At 51.1% G+C, this 20,808-nt stretch overlaps 2 protein-coding genes across 5 annotated transcripts; one reads left to right on the plus strand and one right to left on the minus strand.

The window, feature by feature from the left end:
• The first annotated feature begins 65 nt into the window (after positions 1-65).
• Lrrc29 (leucine rich repeat containing 29) lies at positions 66-14,074 on the plus strand. Of its 4 annotated transcripts, none has more exons than XM_038312909.1 (7): positions 66-122; positions 3,043-3,144; positions 10,519-11,511; positions 12,582-12,797; positions 12,917-13,060; positions 13,196-13,413; positions 13,507-14,074. In XM_038312909.1, the coding sequence occupies exons 1-7, from the start codon at positions 99-101 to the stop codon at positions 13,673-13,675; spliced, it is 1,866 nt and encodes a 621-aa protein (XP_038168837.1). In that variant the 5' UTR covers positions 66-98; the 3' UTR covers positions 13,676-14,074. The 4 variants fall into 4 exon arrangements, with proteins under 4 accessions (XP_038168837.1, XP_038168840.1, XP_038168839.1 ...); XM_038312912.1 differs by having other exon boundaries at positions 10,565-11,511; XM_038312910.1 differs by lacking the exon at positions 66-122 and adding an exon at positions 164-273.
• A 2,242-nt stretch (positions 14,075-16,316) lies between these two features.
• On the minus strand, positions 16,317-20,805 carry Elmo3 (engulfment and cell motility 3). Its single transcript, XM_038312658.1, has 20 exons — positions 20,482-20,805; positions 20,315-20,355; positions 20,148-20,220; positions 19,919-19,969; positions 19,547-19,716; positions 19,357-19,456; positions 19,121-19,272; positions 18,957-19,035; positions 18,803-18,853; positions 18,599-18,721; positions 18,381-18,512; positions 18,183-18,284; positions 17,977-18,085; positions 17,732-17,868; positions 17,480-17,643; positions 17,283-17,395; positions 17,095-17,199; positions 16,903-16,985; positions 16,730-16,816; positions 16,317-16,647 (listed from the first exon to the last, which is right to left on the minus strand). Exons 1-20 carry the CDS (start codon positions 20,557-20,559, stop codon positions 16,435-16,437), a joined length of 2,163 nt encoding a protein of 720 aa, XP_038168586.1. The 5' UTR covers positions 20,560-20,805; the 3' UTR covers positions 16,317-16,434.
• Positions 20,806-20,808: the final 3 nt, after the last annotated feature.

A 20,808-nucleotide genomic window follows, 5' to 3' on the forward strand; every position in this document is an offset into this window, starting at 1 on the left:
GGAAGTGGATTCCATTTCCTTCTCAGGCCCCGCCCCAAAAGCGAGGGGACTACACTTCCCAGAAAGCCGTGCGCGGGGGCGGAGACGGCAGAGCTGCGATGGCGGACTCACTGCCCCTGGAGGTGAGAGGAAGCGGTCCTCAGGCCTGGGTCGGGGACAGGCCCCGCCTTCGGGGTCTGGAGCTTTGGGGAAGGGCTGTCTGACAGTTCGCCCGGCACCTCCCGCCAGGCGGAAACGAGCCGCACGGCGGATCCCAGGACCTCCAAACTCTGGGTAACAGCCCGCTTTGGGGCCACTTCGACCCCTTCGGTTGGGATACCATCCTCTCCTTCCCCACTGACCTCAGAAGATGGCTGCTCTGTCACCTCAGGGGACAGACTCTACTCATCTCCTTTCCTTGAGATGGCCGTCCCCTCCCCCTCAGTTCTTGAATATGTCCGCTCCACCATCCCTGAAGGGTAATCAGTTTTATCCCGGTTGGCCCCTTGGAATGGTCGCTCCATTTCCTCTGCCCCTCCCCCATCGTCCTCGCAGTTGGAAATAGACTGCACTCTCCCCATCAATTCTGGGGACAGTCGCCGAGGTCGTTAATCTAAGACATGCCTACTCCTCGTCCTAGACCTCTAGTGATGGCTGCCCCTGTATTTTTCACTCCATGGGATGTTTGTTCCGTTAGCCAGGGGCAAGACTGCTTAGCTCTCATGGGCAAGAAGATGCAGGTACAGGGTTATGTGTCTTGTGCCTTTTTAGAAATGGCTTCTCTATCCATTTTGCCCTGGGGATTGACAGCCCTCTCCCATTATCCAGGAAAGTCAGGCCACTTTTCCATGAGTCCTAGAATGTGCCCTCTCCTTAGCAGGAGTAGAGCCTGCAATGACATCCTATTCCCTTTTTGCTCCAGAGGTTATCTATTCATCCCTGTATATCCCATGGGTGTAGTAGTACTCCCTTGGGATGGGCTCGTGGGGTGGCCACTCCACCCTTCTTATCTCTACCTCCTTTAATACTAGAGAGGTTACTCCTTTCTCAGCTTAATGAATCGTGACCCTCCCCTTGCTCTTTGCTCCCAGGGTTGATCTTCGCAGAAGATAGGTCAGCTACTCTGGTAGCCCAGTCTTCCTTTGTAGCCCCCTAAGGATGGGGACTTGGTCAGTCCAGTCCCATCAACACTCTTCCTCATGCCTCTCCTCTCTGGTCCTAGTCATTCTCCTCACAATAATAATCTGCTTCATCTCCCGCCCCTTCCCTGAGCAAACCTTTGGGGAAAGCAGAGGTAAAGGACTCTCATCTTTAACCCAGTAAATACTGGCGGAGTACTGCCTATGGACTTAGCCTCTGAAAAGAGGAGAGAGCACAATGGGCTAGCGAAGTCACTTCGGAAGGACTTGCCAGAAAGAGCCTCACATAAGGAAAAGAAAATGGGGGGGGGATAGACTTGCTCTATTGGTAAGGAGGATGGACTGGGGATGTTCTGGGACCAGCAGACCATCCCAGCATAGAGGCCTAGCAGTATTGAAGCAGGAGCGGGGATTTTGGTCTAAGATTATTGGGAAACACAGAAGGGGTAGTGAAAGTGGAAACAAGCTTTTGGAAAATTAACTCTGTGACTGTATAGCATGGATTAACAAGAACGGATGTAGAAACAAGGAGGCTGTACAAGGAATCTCGGTCTAGGGGGATAACTTTTGGAGATATTAAGATGGTGAAGTTGCTAAGGTTGAAGTGTTAACAGCAGCCACCTGGCAACCACTTATGGACCATCTAGTCCCTCTAAAGCTGATCTAGATTATTTTTAAATGTCTTCCTTTCATACATATAGAAACTGATGCTCAGAGAAGTCATGTCCTTTGGAGTTACTCAGCGGAAAGTAGTGGAGCTAGGATTTGATGAATCTGGGTTAGCCTTGTCTGAAACTTCAGTTTTAAGAGTAAAGAATAGAAGACCATGAGTCCAGGTGTCACTAGGGGCCTCAGATTGGGAGTCTAGGCTGCAGTAAAGAGTAAAGTTGGACCGAGGGCAAAAATAAACAATTTGGGTTGAGATTAAGGTTGAGAACTCTTTGAGTGTTGGACCCTGTAGACAGTTGGTGCGAGACCAATGCTTGGTTAACCTGACAACGTAAAACTATTAAATACCTGACTGTTCTTGTATAAGTAAACATAAAATCAAAAGATTGAACCTTGGGAGTCGTGGAGAATCCAGAAATAGGGCAGCTAGCATGGTAAAAGCTTGGCAAACATTGTCGTAGTCCTTGAGGAGGAAAGTTTCTAAAAGGACAGTTAATAGGAAGTTGTTCCTGGCCTCCCAAGTGACCCCTTCCTCAGCCCCAGCTAGAGCCACCAACCTTACCACTTACAGACTCACAGAGCATAGTTGGAGGGAAGAGTAGAATCTCCCAAACTTACAGTATTGTCCTACCTTAACAGCTAGCTGAGAAAACTAGCTATAATAGAGAAGATGGGGGAAGAATAGGGGTCCCAAGGCTATGCATCAAGGCTCACACCACACTTCTATCTCATATAACTCTACTAAGGCAGGAGAAGACTGTGCCAGGTATAAGCCAGGCTGGGTACATAGTGAGTTCCAGGACAACCTAGGATACATAGTGAAACCCTGTCTAAATGAAGAAAAAAGGAGTAGGATTTGACTAATGTTCTAGATCTATGGAAAATGCTGTGTTTTGTAACTTCTCACAAGAACCTGTTTAAATCTCAGCGCATTTGCCATTTCACAGACAAAAACAAGGCTCAAGGAGTCAACCAGCCAAGTGGAAACTTGTACTAGGTTTGTCTGGCCCCAGTGCCAGTCTGTTTCTACCAAACTGGGCATGAATTCTTATTCTTCCTACTTGGTACAAAACTGAACTCAGAAGTGGCTCATGTTAGGCTCATTCTCATGAGATCTTCCTGGAGGCTGGAGAAGGGAAGTCAACATCTGAAGCTTTGGATCCAAGCTGGACTAGAAGCTAGCACTCTGATGCTCTTGGGTTCTAAAGGCCTTCCAGTTCTAACAGCCCTCAAGTACCTTGTCTTTTCCCCCCAGATGCTCACATATATCCTGAGCTTCCTACCTCTGTCAGATCAGAAAGAGGCCTCCCTCGTGAGTCGGGCTTGGTACTGTGCTGCCCAGAATGCCCTTCGGGAGGTAAGGTACCCACCTCACTTGGCTCATTCTGAACTCTCCCTCACTTCAACTTGCTTGTGGCCCTGCTTACGTATCAGCTATCCATCCATTCATATATACTCATACATTAATACATACTAGCCTTGGGGTACAGAGCTCAGGGTGTATAGGTGAATAAAACCTAGTCTCCCTAAGGAGCATATTGTCCAATGAAGGAAAAAGATAGCATGAATATTGTGGTACTATTTGTTCAGAACCATAGCACTCAGTGAAAAGGTGAGACAAAGATAAGGGCACCCCAGTGAGATCATCAGGTGCAATCAGGAAAGGCCTGCGGGATCAGGAGGACAATACATGTCGGTCTTCTAGAACTGGCATCAGTTATGAAAACGGTCACACAAATTTTAAATAACTAGATTGAGTTTTATATGGGGGATGTGGTAGGAGCGGAGACTAGACTGTGGTCAGGATTGAGTTTTATGTGGGGGATGTAGTAGGAGCTGAGGCTTGACCGTGGTCAGGATTGCAAAGTGGTAGATGTGCAGGTAGCAGAGCTCAGGCTTTCTTCCAGTTACTGCTATGTTCAAGCGGTGAGGCTGAGTATGGGAGGCGGCCCAGCCAGTCTTGTGTTGATTTTGATTTAATTATCGGTGAGATTAATTTTTTTCCTTTTCCTTGTCAGCAATGTTCTTTATATACTTAACTGGTAGGGTTCCTTGCCCATTTTTATGAACTTTTTATGTAAAGATTAATTCTTTATATATTTGCCAAAATATATTTCTGATTTGTTTGCTCTTTCATTTTATTTGTAGATAACTTTTATTTATGAGATATAGAAATTAAACTTCTATGTTATTGATTATTTTCTTTTTCTTCCATGGTTTTTTAAAGATCCCTTGCCCGCCAGAGATTTCATCATTGCATGCTCATATTTTTATTCTAGAGTAGTGATTGGATCAACAAAAATAAATTATTTCTGTTATGGTTTTAATTTTTTGTTTTGTTTTTTTTTAAGTTTACTTTCTTTGGAAAGGGACTTACAGTATAGCGCAAGTTAGCTATGAACCACCAGCCTCGGCCTTCTAAGGCTTAGATTACAGACATGAGCCACCACACCTGGATTGGCTTTACCTTTTATTGGTGAGAATTGAGTTTTATTCATGAAACTTATTGTAATTTGTATGATACAGTATGAAGCTGATCTTTTTGGTTTTCAAATGGCTCCTACATCATTCCCATCTAATCTTCCCTGTCAGGTTGGAAACCTCCTCTGGTACATATCAAGTGTACATGTGTAAGTAGAGCCTGTTGCTGGATTATTGATCTGCTGTCCTGAATTTTAATGTCTGAAGGAATTTCATTTTGGACTTGTTGAAAAATTTAGAGTGTGAGATAGCCAGATGGCAAGACTCAGTTGATCAATGAATATCTGTGTGAGAAATCCAATAGAAAGGTATGGGTAATAAATATAGGCTCCAGTATAGTTAAAGAATGAGTAGGGCAGGAGTGTAGCTCAGTGGTAGAGAACTTGACTAGAATGTATAATGCCCTGGGTTTGATCCCCAGAACTGGAGAAAAAAATGGATGGAAGTAAAGCCCCAAATCTGAGTAACTCCACCCCAGGGAAAAGCGTAATGAACAGAAGAACAACGGACCAAGACTGGAGAGCGTTTTAAACGCCATGTGGATGAGTAATGATGTAAAATGCCATAGAGATGGGCAGAGTAAAGAACAAACAGTGCTCATAATGTATGTTATCCTGTTGAATGTGGTGGCTCATGACTGCAGTCCCAGCACTGGGAAGGAGAGACAGGAAGGTCAGGAGTTCAAGGTGCATAACCACGCCTGGCTGGGATACCTCTCAGTATCTCAAGGGGCACTGTGGGTAAGAGAGAGGGTAGCTGGAACAAGGGTGGTCAGGGTTTAGGAGCCAAGCAGATACGGGGGTAGATGTGGGGTCAGAACTGGACATCTTGCATCAGGGTTTCTAGAGAGGCCCATGCAGCAGTTGATCTCCAGTGTCTGGTTGAGGAAAATAATATGGATCAGAAAGGAGCTGGGGCCGGGCATGGTGGCACATGTCTGTAATCTCAGCCCTTGGTAAACTCAAGCAGAAAAATTGCAAGTTAAAGTTCTACCTGGGCGAGATTCTGTTTCATAAAACAAAAAGAGAAGAATATAGATCTGGAGAGATGACTCAGGAGAGTGGCTAAGAGTGCCCCTACACAGCCCTCTCCTGTTGCCCCAGTGCAGACAGGAGAATCGATGGGGCTTGCTGGCTGCTAGCCCAGCTCTAAGTTCAGTGAGAGACCTGTCTCAGGGCAATAAGTCAAAGAGGGATAGGGCAGGACACCTAATGTCCTCCCCTGGCTGCCACACACAGCCTTACCCCACACTCATACACCACATGTCCATCTATCAAAGAAAGGAAAGGGAAACTGTATTGCCCCACAGGATGGTCCAGTGTGACAGCACAGGGAAGAGGACAAAGGCTGTGCGTGTGTATGTATTGTTAGGCAGAGAAGGCAGAGACAAAAAAAACTGTTCATGTGTGGTCTGGGTCTGTCTTTCGATGACTCCAGAGAGACCAGTGAAAAGCAGGCTAAAAGGCAAGAGGAGAGCCAGGGGCACATTGGAAGTAGGACAAGGTTGATGGCTTAACGCCCTTCCCGAGCAGTCGGCGTGGTAAAGAGGAGGCTGTGAGAGGCAGAAGAGAAGCCCCCACATGGTAGTGACTTGCTGGAGGGAAGCTGTGATCAGCCCTGAGTGATTCTGGCAGGAAGGAGTAAACAGATGAGGTCAAAGGTAACTGAGTAGCCTGACAGTGTTTCCTCATACTTCCCAGGGGAAAACTGGAAAGAGAAAAAGGAAAGATAGGAAAAAGTACTGTAGCACTCAGGAGACTGAGGCAGGAGGATTGCTGTGATCACAAGACCATCTTGGGTTACATAATGAATTCAAAGCTGGAATGAACTGCATAGCCAGACCCTTTTCCCCAAAATAGAAGGACCAATATAAAGACAAAAAGAGCTGGATTCCCATGAGATGAGGTAGGGACAGCTCAGTAAGCCAGAAGAAAGGACTGTCTGAACCAAAAGGCTAGGTGTCAGGGGTAGGGTTCTACCGGGAGCCAGTTAGCAAACAGGAAGGTACTTCCCACTTGATGGCTTCAGTTGCTTTTTGAAGCAGGACAGGCCATTTCTTTTTTTCTTTCTTTCTTTCTTTTTTTCCAAGATGGTTTCTTTTGTGTAACAACAGCCCTGGCTGTCCTGGAACTCACTCTGTAGACCAGGCTCAGAGAAGGAGACAGGGAGGATGCGGTATAGGGCAGGCCATGGCTTCTTCAGCAGTGTGCTGTTATCTCCAGCACAGACGCAAGTAGGCAGCTGGCTTTGTTATCTGGCTGGGCAAGAAGAGTGGGCACAGCAGCATGAGGGAGGAAGACTACAAACCTTGAGGAGAGAGCAGTTTCATAGAGAACACCAAGAAGAGGATGGAGGGGTGGTCAGGCTCCTGAGTATAGGTGAGATGGGATGAAAAGAGTGAGGAGGGAAGGAAGGGGGGCTCGGATCTGTGGCTGAGATCTTAGAGGCCCCTGTCTTGGAGCTGGCACTGCCGCAGCTACCTGGAAGCTCCAGATCACACTAACAAAGACCCCTCTAGACTGAGAGTCTTGGAAGGCAAAGCTATAGGTGCACAGACATCTAGGGTCCTGTCCCTACTTCACCACTATTATACCCCAGAGAGTAGTCTCGAGAGCCTGTCCTGTAGGGCTCAGATGTAGGCAGATGGAGCAGGAGGCAGCGTCACCAGCCACTGATACTATGGAAGATAGCATTCAACTAAGGCAAAGCTGGAACTAAGTCTTCCAAGCCAGGCTAGGATAGCTGGATAATGTGACTTCGAATTCTGTCCTCCCCATTTTGTTCATGTCATCCTAGTGTATCCCAAATAATGGAGTATGAAAAGGCAGTGCCCCCATATGCTCCATGTTTTGCCTGGTATCCTGGAAGTCCTGGGTGGCCACCATTGGATTGGTCCCTGTGGAGCAGTTCCGATTCTTCCCACTGTGTTTGCCCTGTCTCCAGAGACCAGTACCGCTGAGCACCAGGGTTGTATTTCACTGCAGTTTTCGGAAAGGAAAATGAGTACCTTAGCTTTTGGATCCCTGTACTAAGCAGAGGGAAGCAGTTCTCTCCTAGACGGCTCTCCAAGCCTGTGCACACGCCTGCCATCTGGCTGTGAGGCTGCACTAGGTGCTGATCTCCCACAGTCAAGGCACACTTTGTTGTTAGAAGTGGGTACGTAGAGTGATGGCAGCTGCTCATAAGATGCCAACACGGGAAAGGAGACCAAGGGCTTCCTTGGCCATCTGTGGGTGGAGTGGCTGAAGCTGGAGCAGGTACCTTCCAGTCCTCCCTCAAACCTCCAAAAGCAGTTTCTTAGGGCCTGGAAAAGGCCAAAGTCCAGAACCTAGGAGCCCTCTTTGCACCTGCCCCTCAAAGGAGTAAGCATTCTTTACTTACGTTAAAAAAAATTTTTTTTCAAAGGCTGCCCTTTGGCCTTGCAGATACATCCAGCTGACCTCAGGAGCAGATTGACCATTGTGTAAAGGGCTCAAGACTACCTGGCATGACCAGCAATGGTCAGGGGTCACTGGGGATGTGACTCAGGTAGTTGAATACTTGCCTAGCCAACACTCAGCCCGGGCTTGATTCCCAGTGTTACATAAACTAGTAGCAGTGACACAGGCCTGTAGCCCAAGCACTTGGGAGGTAGAGACCAATCAGAAGTTCAAGGTCATCTCCTGCCACACAGCAGCTTCAGGGACAGCCTGAGACAGCAGGGGCCAGGTATGGTCTCAAGTATCTGCCCCAGTAGCTGGAAAGTCTCTGGGTCAGACCCTGCCTGTTTGTCTTGTGGCTGCCAACTGTGGACTGTACCCTAGGGTGACTGCCAGCACATTCTCTTGACTTGTTTGTCTACCTTGTTCACAGAGAGGTGATTAGAAATGGAAGAACATTCCTGGCTGCTCAAGCTCCCAGAAAGAGAAGGAAGCTAAGCTCCTTTGTGCTTGTAGCTGTTAACATGGAGGCTCTGTGGCTCTCAGGCTCCTAAGCTACATGAGTGGTGGGGGCGGGCGCTGCCTGGGCAACTGAGCTGCTCCTCCAGCTCTAGTTTATTCAGACTGCTCCACATGGTGCACAGGACTTCTCAGGGGCTGGAGGCTGCTTTCACTTTTCTTTCTATAGTCTTCCTTGTCAGACCTTTTAATCTCTTTTCCCAGCCCTTCACACTGGGATCATCCTCCAGCTCTCCTTAAATCCCAGACAGACCTCAGGAGTCTCCACTACCCTATAGCAAGGGGATCTGAAGGGAACCTCCTCTTGTTGGGAGCAGGGAACAACCACAGTCTCAAGGCAGGATCAGGAAAGAGATCACAGGGATTCCTGTGAGAGAGAACATGAGGTGGTCCCTATTTGCTCCTTTTCTTTGAGACAGGGTTTCATGTAGCCCAGCCTGGTCTCAAGCAAAAAATGACCTAGAACTTCTGATCTTCCTGATTCTACCCCTCAAATACTGGCTTCTGTAATGCCATGTGTCGAACCCAGGGTTGCTAGACAACCAACTATTCTACCAATTGAGCTACATTCTCAGCTCCCCAGTTCTTGCTTCTTACCTATCCTTCCCACCACGACAGTCATGGGGGCCATTTCTGCTGAGGAAGAAGCCAGTCTGTTCCCCCGTGCCTAGGGACAGGTTGTATGCTGGCTTGGAGGACAGTGCTGCTAAGAGTTTGCAGGACTGCCTGTGTCGGTACTGCCTTTTTCGTGTCCTGTTGGTGCTGTTCTGAGGGAGTCAGACAGAGGAAAGTGGTATTTTTGTTGTTGCTGACAAAGGTGTTTTCCAGAACTTAACTAGCTTTCCTGCATCAGAGCCCTGTTGATGATAAAGCTAAAGGCTTCTTAAAGAACCACGTTCCTGCTACCTAGGCAACAGGTAGGGAAAGGACTAGGTGGATTTTTTCTGAAGATCTAAATCGGCTTCACACATGCTAGATAAGCCCTGAGCTGCATCCCTGATCTAGTGGATAGGATGTTGGAAGTTCAGGTGTCCTCTTCCCCGCTACAGGTCTGTTCCATACAGATTGTATTGACTTCTCATTTAACTCCTTTTAGCATGAGAGCAGGGAAGGTTCTATGAAAATATTTCCCATAGTTGGGTTTTCCCAATATGCTGCCAAAGCCATCATATTGCCACATCCTTTTTATCCCCGAGACAGAGTTTCTCTGTGTATCTCAGCCTGTCCTGGAACTCCCTCTGTAGACCAGGCTGGCCTCGAACTCACAGAGATCCGCCTGCCTCTGCCTTCCCTCAGTGATGGGATTAAAGGTGTGTGCCACCACCGCCCGGCTGTATTGGTACATCTTAAACCTGAGCTTGACTCCTGGGTTGCACCCCTACTCCAACCATGAACTGCTCTTTCTCTGCTAAGCAAGCCCAGCTTAAGTTCCTTGGCTTCTCTGGGATTTATATTAGCTCCTGCCGCCTGCAGAGATGTGATATAGGTGTTGCAGGCAGCCACACATGTTGGAATATACACGCACGTGCATGTATGTGCACACACCTCTGCTCACACAACCATTTTGCCAATATTTGTGTGGGGACTAGACCTTGGTGTTTATTCCAGACTTCTGGTACCTGGATCACAAGAAACTGAGTGACACCTGCTTCATCCCTTCCTTCCCATCCTCGCAGTGCTGTTCATACCCTCTCTAGGAAGCCGGACGGCTGACTGCTTAGCTAGTGCCGAGATCCTGACTGGGTCTGCAGATCTTAAGATCTGACACTGCAGCCGGGCAGTGGTGGTGCACACCTTTAGTCCCAGCACTTGGGAGGCAGAGGCAGGCGGATCTCTGTGAGTTTGAGGCCAACATGGTCTACAGAGCGAGTTACAGGAAGGCTTCAAAGCTACAGAGAAACTCTGTCTCAAAAAACAAAACAACAACAACAAAACAGATTGTGATCTGGCATTCTTTGTCTTCCCACTCCACGAAGGCATCATTGGGTGTCCTATAGGTCATAACCCTCCTGTGCTCGGTTTGCTAACTCCCCACTCGATCCTTGCCCCTCTGTGGGCATCTAGCATTGTTCTTCACTCACCTTCCTGCTGGCCCGACAGTCACTTCCTTCCAGATCTCAGCATGATTCCTCTTCCTGCTTCCCACTCTGTTTCTCTTCCCAGCTCCCACTTTCTGCCTACACTCTTCTCAGCTACACTCGGCTACACATGACATGACACTCACCAGGGATGGGTGCTCACTGTAGAAGGGCCTTTCTTGACTGTCTTCAGCCTCTGAGAACTCTAACCTCAGGCCTGCTGCTGCCCTGTAGACAAATGTGCGGTACAACATTCCTGTGTCCTCTGCCTCACTCTCAGCAATCAAGAGCTTGGGCCTCAGGGGCATTTCATGCATCAGCTTGACCAACCTGGATGGCTCACCAGCTTCGCACCAGGTACTGCAGTCTGTTGCTTACCATTTAGGCCCACACCTGGAGAGTTTATGCCTGGGAGGGGGCAGCCCCACAGAGGCATCCTTCTTGACCTTGATCCTGGGATGCCCAGCCCTGCGCACCCTTGACCTCAGTGGCTGCAACAGTCTCTTCACCTCGGGCACTCTGCTGGCTCAGCCTGAGACGGCACAGTGTGTTCGAAAGGCATTGAGTGGCCTTCGTGATCTTAACCTGGCTGGCCTGCATAACCTGACTGACCTTAGCTTCAACCATCTCAGCGGTTGTTTCCCCAGCCTGGAGCGCCTCTCCTTGGCCTACTGCCATCTTACCTTTGAGTTAGGCCCAACCTGGGGCTCCATTAGCCCCCAGGCATCCTCTCCCTCCCAGCTTTCCTTCCACAACCTGCTCCAGTTTGTCAAAGAGCGAGCTGCTAGGCTGCGTGCCCTAGACCTCAGTGGTACTGGCTTGCCACCTGAGGCCCTACAAGCCCTGGGCCAAGTGACTGGACTGCAGCTGGAGGAGCTAAGCTTGCATAGCTGTAGGGACCTCTCTTCAGAGGCTGTGGCCACCCTGTGCCGCCAGCAGCCCGGCCTTACTTCCCTGGACCTCAGTGGTTGCTCAGAACTGACTGACAGGGCACTCTTGGCTGTGAGTCGAGGCCTACGACACCTGCGGCACTTGAGTCTGAGGAAACTGCAGCGGTTGACTGATGCAGGTTGTACAGCCCTGGGAGCCCTGCACGAACTGCAGAGCCTGGACATGGCTGAGTGCTGTCTGGTGAGCGGGCGGGAACTGGCGCAGGTCTTAGGCTCAGTTCGCAGAGCTCCACCGGCACTGACTTCCCTCAGGCTGGCTTACTGCTCTTCACTGAAGGTGAGTTACTTTCCCTCCCTTCCTGTCCAGGGGACCTGGGGGAGCTGGGCCTATGGCCTCAGGGACAGGCTAACCAGGGTTTGTGTCCCAGGATAGTTAGAAATGCATTTAGGGTGTGTCCTGGAAGAGAACAACTTAGATAATATGCAGAACATGACTTTCCTGCCCTCTCCCGCCTGTTTCATGAAGTGATCCCACACTGTATGTGAGTCCCAGAGGGAGGAAGTCGAGAGAAAAGGAGTGATAGAAAAACAGAGGTGGTAACACGCCTTTAATCCCAGAGGGAGGCAAAGGCAGGCGGGTCTCTATGAGTAGGAGGCCAGCCTGATCTATAAAGCAAATTCCAGGATAGCCAGGGATACACAGAGAAAAACTATCTGGAAAAAAGACCAAAAAAAAAAAAAAAGATGTTTTCTATTGCACTGAAGAAGAGATTCAGTATATTCAGTAGGCAGGGCCTTGGGATGGATCACTTGGGAGCTGTAAGGCTAACTGTTAGCTGAAGTCAAATCCTTCATAGAACTCAGCGTTGTTCATATGGGTGGCATTCCTGTCTGAAAAATGTCAGCTGGTGGGTTGTTATCCCTTTAACCTGTTACTATGACAAGAGCATTCCAAACCTAAAACCTGTCTCAGCCTCATTTCATGGCAAGCACTCCGCCTAACAATTCCTTGGCCACTAGTGTCTCTTAGCTGTTCTACCAGGCCTCATGTTCTCATGCCCACCCAGCTCTCTCTGAATCTGCTTTTAGCTCCTGCTGCCCCCAGCTTCTCGAGGTGGTGGCAGCCCTAATGCTTCAGGTTCAAAATCTATCGGAAGCACCTCTGATTGTTCAGTTGTCCTGGTCCAGTGGGCTGTGATCAGTGTTGCCTCAGCCCATGCTTTCGACAGCACAGGCATAGCAGCTGCCTTAGAGATACCTATCTACATCCTTCCTTGTACCACACATAGTCATGGCCTCCCACCCTGTTCACTCCAAACTTTCACAACCAACACAGGGACCATGGTGTGCTCATTCAGACCCTTGCTCATGACCTCAACTATGCTTTTTTTTTTGTCCTCCTGCTAGGATGCCTCAGTGCTTTCCATGATCCCAGCACTGGGCCCAAGCCTCAAGGTGCTAGACTTGTCCTCCTGTGTGGGCCTCACTAACCAGAGCGTGCAGGCCATCTGCACCTACCTCACTCACCTCTCAGTCCTGCGCCTGGCTTGGTGCAAGGAGCTCCAGGACTGGGGGCTTTTGGGGCTGAAGAAGCCAAGTGAGGAGCCTGGGCTAAGTTCCCAGGTATGAGATCCTTGAAATTAGGGAGGGTGAGGTGACCTTGGTCTCAGCTGCCCTCTGCACTTCCTGAGTCTTTAGCAAAACTTATGAAGAACCTAAGAAGTAGGAGTTTCTTCCCACAGCTACACCAAGAGGTGGAAAATCAGGCCCCAGACCCTCAGGAGCCTAATTCTGACCCACAAGGCCCCTCCCTGCTCATGCTTCAGGCCCTGCAGGAGTTGGATCTCACAGCCTGCTGCAAGCTGACAGATACCAGTTTGGCCAAGGTGTGAATAAGCTGAGGACATTGGGCCAACCCATTTTGATCTTGGAGTCCTTTTCTCTTCGGTTTCTGGTAGAGCAAGGAATGGGAGGGGCCAGGCTCTGAGTCCCAGTGCCATCCTGTGTCCCTATCCTTGCAGGTGCTCCAGTTCCCTCAGCTGAGACAGTTGTCATTGAGCCTGCTGCCAGCGCTCACAGACATGGGTTTGGTGGCTGTGGCTAGGGGCTGTCCCAGCCTGGAGCGCTTGGCATTGAGTCACTGCAGCCACCTCAGTGATGAGGGATGGGCTCAGGCAGCCAGGTTCTGGCCAAGGCTGCAACACCTCAACCTGTCCAGCTGCAGTCAGCTCACAGAGCAGTGAGTGTTTGATGGCTTTACATGGGCCACAATGCATGGGCTGGACTTGGGTCCCACACCGGTTCAAGCACTCATCCCGTGGCCTTCTTGCAGAACTCTGGATACCATTGGGCAGGCATGCAAGCAGCTTCGAGTGTTGGATGTGGCCATGTGTCCTGGTATCAACATGGCAGCTGTCAGGCACTTCCAAGCACAGCTCCCTCAGGTGACCTGCATCCAGTCTCGCTTCGTGGGAGGGGCTGACCTGACCCTAACACTCTGAGGCCAGGTCAGTTACTATCTCTGAAGCTCGTCCTCCTTCACCAGCATAGCCCCAGCCCAGGCCTCTGGACCTGTGTTAGCCCCAGGGCCTCCTGCCTTCCCCCTGCTCTAGAACCTTTCCTAAGACTCAGGATGGAACCAATCCAGGATACGTGCAGCCCGAGTACCCCACAGATGGCAGCAACCTCTTTCTGGCTGCACGTTGCTTCCAGTGGGCTCTCTTCTAAAGGTCAGGGCCACAGGGGGTGCTGGGGAAGGGCAGACTCTGTGCCTCCTGCCAGCCTACACTCAAACCTCTGTTGCCTGCTCTCCAGGGGTCTCTTCCAACCCTCCTGAGCTTTAGCAGCCAATCCACCAACTTCATTGTAAACCCAAACAGGATTAAAAATTCCAGATTTTATGTCTTCCTCTGATGTTCTCAGACTAAACGGACCCTCCCTTCTCCATTTCAGTTAACACAGAGACGTTCAGATGCCCCCACATTGACTCCTCCACATGGGAGATTTTGGAGGCCTTTCCAGCATTTCTGGACATGCCCTGCTACAGAGGCACTGGTCCTACCCAGACCTGGAAGCAGCCGTTTACCAGATTCATGTGCTGTCTTGGAGTAGGATACGAAATAAGACAGCATCTCTTGAGTAGGAGGGTCACAGGTGGTCATATAGTCCAAACCTACTGATCAGTGCCAATGACTCAGTAGCAGCTCTGGGGTGGTCCATCCAGTTGATCCTCTGTGTGTCTGTCTGTTTATTGGTTCTAGAAGCAGCTAGCCTGTGCTGAGTACCTGCAGCCACTGGGCTTCAAGTTGGAATTCAGATGTGCCATTGTTCTCCCAATCATCAAACTCAATAGGGAGGTAAAGAAGCCAGTAGGCAGGGGCAGTCTGGTATGCAGGAGATGCATGAACGGAGAATTAGCATCCGGGGCAAGGAACCTAGGGCAGCAATGAACCTAGAGGGTCAAGGAAGACATCAAGGCAGTGAAAATGGCAAAAGGGGTCATAGAGGTCAGATGGACAGACAGACGGGAGCTGGTTCTGGTATGGAAGGGTGCGTGTAGGCCCTGGTGGGATACAGGGAGGATGCCTGAAGATGAAACATGTCTGTGCAACTTAGCAGCTCAATTCAGTACTCAATCATGGTAACCATGGCAATAGAACAGTAGTGAGATATTGAGCAATATAGGATGTGTCTTAGTTACTGTTCTATTGCTGTAATGAAATACTGTGACCAAGGTACTCGTAAAAGAAGGTATTTAATGGGGGCTTGCTTACAGTTGCAGAGGGTTAGTCCATGACCATCATGGTGGGGGGTATAGTGACAGGCAGACATAGCACTGGAGCAGTAGCTAAGATCTCACCTCCCCATCCACAGGCACCTGGTGTGGGCTTTTGAAACCTCAAAGCCCACTCCTAGTGCATACCCCCTCCAACAATACTACACCTCCTAATCCCTCACAATCAGTTCCGCTAACTGGGACCAAGCATTCAAACACATGAGCCCATGAGGGTCATTCTCATTCAGACCACCACAGGGTGTATGTATGAGCATATAATCACATTAAATTTGCAATGCTGGAATGGTAGCTATAGAAATTATCAGAAGCCAGGGGGCTATTGCCAAGGTGGTGGTGGCATGGACAAGTAACTGAAGGTTCGGAAAATTGACTGTATTGGGACACTAACTGCAACTGGGACCCCTACCCTTCATTTCTACCTTAAACTCAAAAGTCTCTTCTAAGTGTAGTAGCAAGGCTCTGTGTCCAGGCATGGATACTCTGAAGACGGGAAATGTAGTTTTGTTTTGTCTCCCCCCCTCGGGCCAAGTGTTTTGCTAGCATTTTTTTTTTTTCCAAAGGAAATGCCATTTAGTCAATTTTAAGGCACAGTGTTGGTGAATAGCATGTTAGGTACAGTATTCAAGGAGTAGTGTGAATGGTATGCAGAAGTTACTCAGGGGAGTGGCAGCTTTCGGCCTACCCTGTAGGGCCCCTGGATTGCTGAAGTATTTGTCTTAGGGGCTTGGAGTTTGTGACTCCAGCTGGACCCACCATGTCTCAGCACTTCTGCCCACACAGACTCTGGCTTGTCCTGTGACCACCTCACATATAATCATGATTAGATCACGATTCTCTGTGCAGATTACCCCTTTGGATTTAACAACCTTCTTTAGCTGTGTGTCTCTCCCTCATGCCTCTCACCAAAGGTTTCCACATCCCACATTGAACAAGGGCAGGGCCAAGCAGTCTTGGGAATGAGGGCCGACTGTCAGGAGCCTTCTGAAAACATGGCTTCCAGACAGACTCTATTGCTTTTGCCTAGGAAGGTATCCATCTGGGGCAGTGTGTCCTGCCCTGGGACTTCTATTTTCAGTTGGCCCACATTCCAGTCTCTCCTTTGGCTGCTACCTCAGATGGCAGGTCATCCCTCTCTTCATGTCCAGAACTGGAGACGCTAAGGACTTATTTCAAGAAGGGCAATAGTCCTTACCTGTTTCCACCCAACACCAGCCTTCCAAAGGCAGCTAGCTGTCCCGAGCATGTGGTCTTACCTGGTGCCCCTTACATCATTTACTGTGTTTGAAGGCATGCCTGTGTTTATCAACAGCCTTGGCCCACAGGTTCAGAGCTGATTGAACACATACTTACAAGTCAAGCTAACTTTATTTTTGCTAGAGACTCTGCTGGTCAGGTTGTCTGTGACTTTCACCCTTCTTTGTGGCTGCCATAGTAGCACCAGCTGTGGCCCATGGCCAACTTCAGTCAAGGCTCAGTGATGCTGAAGTCGTAGCAGAAGTTAAAGTTGGTAGGGGGCGGGGGTACAGGGGGAGGCTGCTCGGGAATGGGCACATTCTCCAGTTCCAACAAGCGCAACTTGGTCTCCATAGTAAGCAGCTGCTCCAGGTCTAGCCGAGTCTGCTCACTGCCCATGGTGCTGCCCAGAAGGGCATTTAGCCCATCTGTCCACAGGTAGAACTAGGGATGAACAGGGTCAACTCAGTGCCTGCTTATCTGTTCCCTCTGCCCATCTACCCAACAGTGCAGCCCAGAAACTTACATCCCGCTTGGAGGGGGCAATGAAGTTAAGGAATGCTTCTTCCTCCCCATGGTCATAGCTGATGGAGAAAGCCAACTCATAGAGGTCCTAGGAAAGTAGGAGCAAGGACACTGAGTGGGGAACAGGCAGAGTGGGATAGGAGGGGGCGTAGTCTCTGACCCTACCGCAGTCACCTTGTTCTGCTTCCCAGAGCCCTTCTCCCGGACATGGGGGCAGTCCTTGCCCATCAGGAGTGCCCTGATGTCTGCCACAGGGACTGTAGAAAAAAGATTTGGCTGACCACTGTGGCCCAAGGCTGACCCAAGATAAGGGGCATCTAGGGAGAGGGAGAACAGGTATAGGAGCCCAAGCCCTGCCCTCCTTACGCTGCTCAGGTAGACTCTCCAGGGTGGGTGGGTTGGCACCCTCCTCCACATCCCCATACTGCAACACTTTGTGGTTGGGGGATAAACAGCAGAACCACAGCTTGTCTGCCGAAAAGGGAAGAGAGGAATGATGAGGGGGGCTCTGAACACAAACACCCCCCCACAACACCGTTAGCCCATTCAGAGACCCTGGCGTCTCCGGCTGCTGATCTTGCGGAAGAGCATTCCCTCACAGAGTCGGAGCAAACGCTGCTGGCGGATCAGGCTCATGAGCTCTGGCTTCAGCTTCTCCCGCAACTCCCTGAATGGAGAGTGGGAGTCATTCACCAGGGTGAGCTGGAGCATGGTTCATAGGGCAATGGGGAAGGTGGAGACTGAGACTCACAGTATAGGAGGGGCCAGAGTGCCCTCCTGGTGCAGACGTTCTGTCTGCCGCAGCCTCAGTACCTCCCCGTAGGTGAGAGCATTCACTTTGGTTCGGAAGAGTTCCAGGGAGGTGGGCTTCAGTGCCAGCGTCCGGGCTAGCTGCTCCCGAACCACTTGCATTACCTAGGACCCCACAAGCTCAGTATAGGACCTGTGCTCAAGACCCCTTTCCAGAAGCACCCTCTGGCCTTGCTGCCTCCACCCCACCCACCTTGTCAAAATCCTCCTGTGTTGCCCGCATTTCCTTCCAGGTCTTATTCAGCAGCTGGATGGCCACACAGAAGAGCTCATGGAAACTATGGTCTTGGCTGAAGAACATGGGTGAGAAGTCCTGGGCGGTCTCGGAGCCTGGAGCGGGGGGGCAGGAGGGGCTCAGGGAGAAAGTGTCTACAGCCCCTGGCCCTCTCTGCCCTTCCGTCCCCTGACCCCAAATACACTGGCTCTAGCTCAACTCACAAGGCTCCCCGACGTGGAGCAGCTCACAGAGCAACACCGTCAACTGGATGCTGCTCTGGGCAAAGGGGCACTCATGCTTGTCCTCTCGGCTGCTGTTCTCCAGCACGAACTAAGGCAGTGGGAATAGAGAACAGCAACAGGATCTCTATGGAAGCCCTGATGCATCTGGGCTGCTGCCACCCCCGGTGCCCCATTCTGTTACTAACCCGACTGTATGCACTAGGTGCATGTCTGGAGAAGTAGAGCATGTTGTCCAGGGCCAGCAGGCCCGGGGGCACACGCTCCAGGTCCTGGGCTGGGTTGCTGTTCTAGAGATGGGAATGCAGGCAGCTCAGGAAGGGCCATGGTCCTAGAATAACTGCAGCCTGGGTGGAAGTTTGGGAACTAAGGAAGGGGTCACTCACAGAGAAGCCTAGCTTTCGGAACTCTCGGACACAGAGAGAACGGCGGCGGTCAGCACTCAGCCCTGTGCCGGAGGACTCCCCCTCTGGCTCAAAGGCTGCATGGCGCAGGGCCTGCAGTTGCTCCCGCTGTTCCTGAAGCCAACGGGGAGGAGCGTGTCAAGATCACAGGTTCAAAACAAAATTCTAGGGAACCCTCCTGCCTTTGTACCTCTGTGCACCTGGCTGTAGGGGTCAAGTGGTGTCCGCATGCGTGGCTCCAGCAACCCGAGCGTGAGGGCCTGCAGCACATACAGGTGGTGAGCCATCTCATCGCCCATGGGAGCTGCGCTGTGGATGATGTTCTGGAAGACAGCCAGGCTTGAGTAAGACTCCCTGGGAAAGGAGGACCAGCGAGAGGGTCTCCCGGGCCTGCCCCGTCCCACCTTGTAGATGAACTGGCGAAGATTCCTCTGCCATAGGTAGTCAAGCATATGCTGCAGTGGGTGAGAAGGGGGTTTAGAGTATTCTTCTCTTAGCTGGAGCCCAGCAGCCACCAGCTGCTGTTCCTCACTCTGTCACCCCGGACAGAGCACTCACCTGGCGTTCAGCAGAGTTGGCCCCCTGCAGCAGGGCTGTCAGCAGTGCCATAGCCTTGGTTTGCAGCTGTTGGTTCATCCTACGGCGAGAAGAGGAGCAGGCTCAACTGTACATCCGGAGTCTAGTTCTGCTTCCCCTGTTCATTCTGTACCCTAGAGGCTTACACCTGCAGGTGCACCAGCAGCCTATCCAATGGCACCTCACTCTTCACCAGCTGGCCCAGGGCAGGGCTGCTCAAAGTCACACTCTCCAACAGCCTGAGGGCCAAGGGCTGCACAGAGGCATCCATCAGGTTCATGTTCACGTAAGATACCACCTGTAAGGGATAGAGGGCGTCAGTGCCAACACATGAGGGCTGGACACGGGCACTGCTCCACTGCCCCTGGAAGAGGACACACACCTTCCTGACAAAGGGGATGCTGAGTGTCTCCCAGGACACCACACCATGTTCCATGAGCTCCAGGAAAGCCCTTAGACCAAGGGCCAGCATCTCCCCTAAGCTGCAGAGAACATGGGGATGAGTAGGATTAGACCAAGATTCCCAAGTCCTGCTATGTTCCCCAGCCCACCACAGACAGCCCTGTGCTCACTCATCCCCATTTTCGATGATGGTGCTTAGTTTCTGAAGCCCATCACGGCTGATGACCTCCTGGGCAAAGGTCATGTCTGAGGCCAGCGGGACCAGGTTTTTCAGGGCTTGATAGCACACTTCACGATTTGTACTCTGCAGCCCACCCAGCAGCTGCTGGGCCTCCAGGTCCTAGCGGGAGCAGTAAGTAGAGATTGAAGTGGTTAGACAAGAACGTTACTGGAAGTGTGAGGGCCTGGATGTCCACTAGGTGGGGCACTAAGGAGCTGGGGCCTCCAGACCCGCCGCAGAGACCACTAGGCAGCAAAGGGACCCCTAGGCAGCAGAGGGACCCAGCGGAGAGGGAGGAGGAGAGGGTTGAAAGGGGCATTACTGGGGCAGTGCTGAGGCACAGGATGCTTCCATTCTTGATCTCGGTGCGGTTCTGGAGGAAACAGCAGAAAGGAGCGAAGTTAAAGAGGGGTCTGGGAAATGGTCAACTGGATCATCTGCTGCGGGGGTCAGTAAAAACTGACATTCAGAGCCGGGAGAATAAATATATTGAATCAAGCCCAGATGGGTTAAAGGGACCCTGTGTAGTGTGGGGCTGGAAGGGGGCTCACATTCTCTGTGATGTATCTCTTGTGCCCATCAGCAAACTTCAGGGCATAGCTCTCGGAGTGAGGCACGTTCCACCTGTGGGGCAGGAAGCTCAGCGAGGGAAGTCCAGGGTCGCCTCTCCCACCTGTCCCTGCCCTCCCCCACCTTTGCCCGGGCCTGCGGCACTTACGCGTCGCACACCTCCTTCAGCACAGTGGCCAGGGGCTTTGCCTGCAAGTGGAGTTGTCACTCTAGGGTGAATTGGGATAAGGGACTTTTAAGAGGGGTGGGCTGGGCTGGCCGAGGGAAGAGGAACAACCCAGAAGTGGGAGGCGGCTTTCGGACAGTCCCATTGACCTGGTCTAGCTGGATAAGCTGTGGGATGGCGTCAGACTTCTGAACGGCGATCTTCACCACGTTCCTCTGGGGCGCCATAGTCCTGCCGCGGTGGCCGCTGGCACTTTGCACAAACGTGCCACCTCCCGCCGAGGGTGCACCTCGTCTGCGGGCTAGGAGGACCTCCCTCCGTCTAAAGTCTGGCTTCGGTGGCCCGCATCCACGGTTCAGGTTCCCACTTTTGATCTGGCTCCGAGGCCTTCCCAAAGGAGCCTTAGTTCCGGGTTAATCTCAGGGGTAGGAGGGTAGGACCCAGCCTGCCCTGACCCGTTCCGCCCCACTGAAAAG

Source organism: Arvicola amphibius, chromosome 15 (genome assembly GCF_903992535.2).
Source record: "Arvicola amphibius chromosome 15, mArvAmp1.2, whole genome shotgun sequence".
Lineage (NCBI taxonomy): Eukaryota > Metazoa > Chordata > Mammalia > Rodentia > Cricetidae > Arvicola > Arvicola amphibius.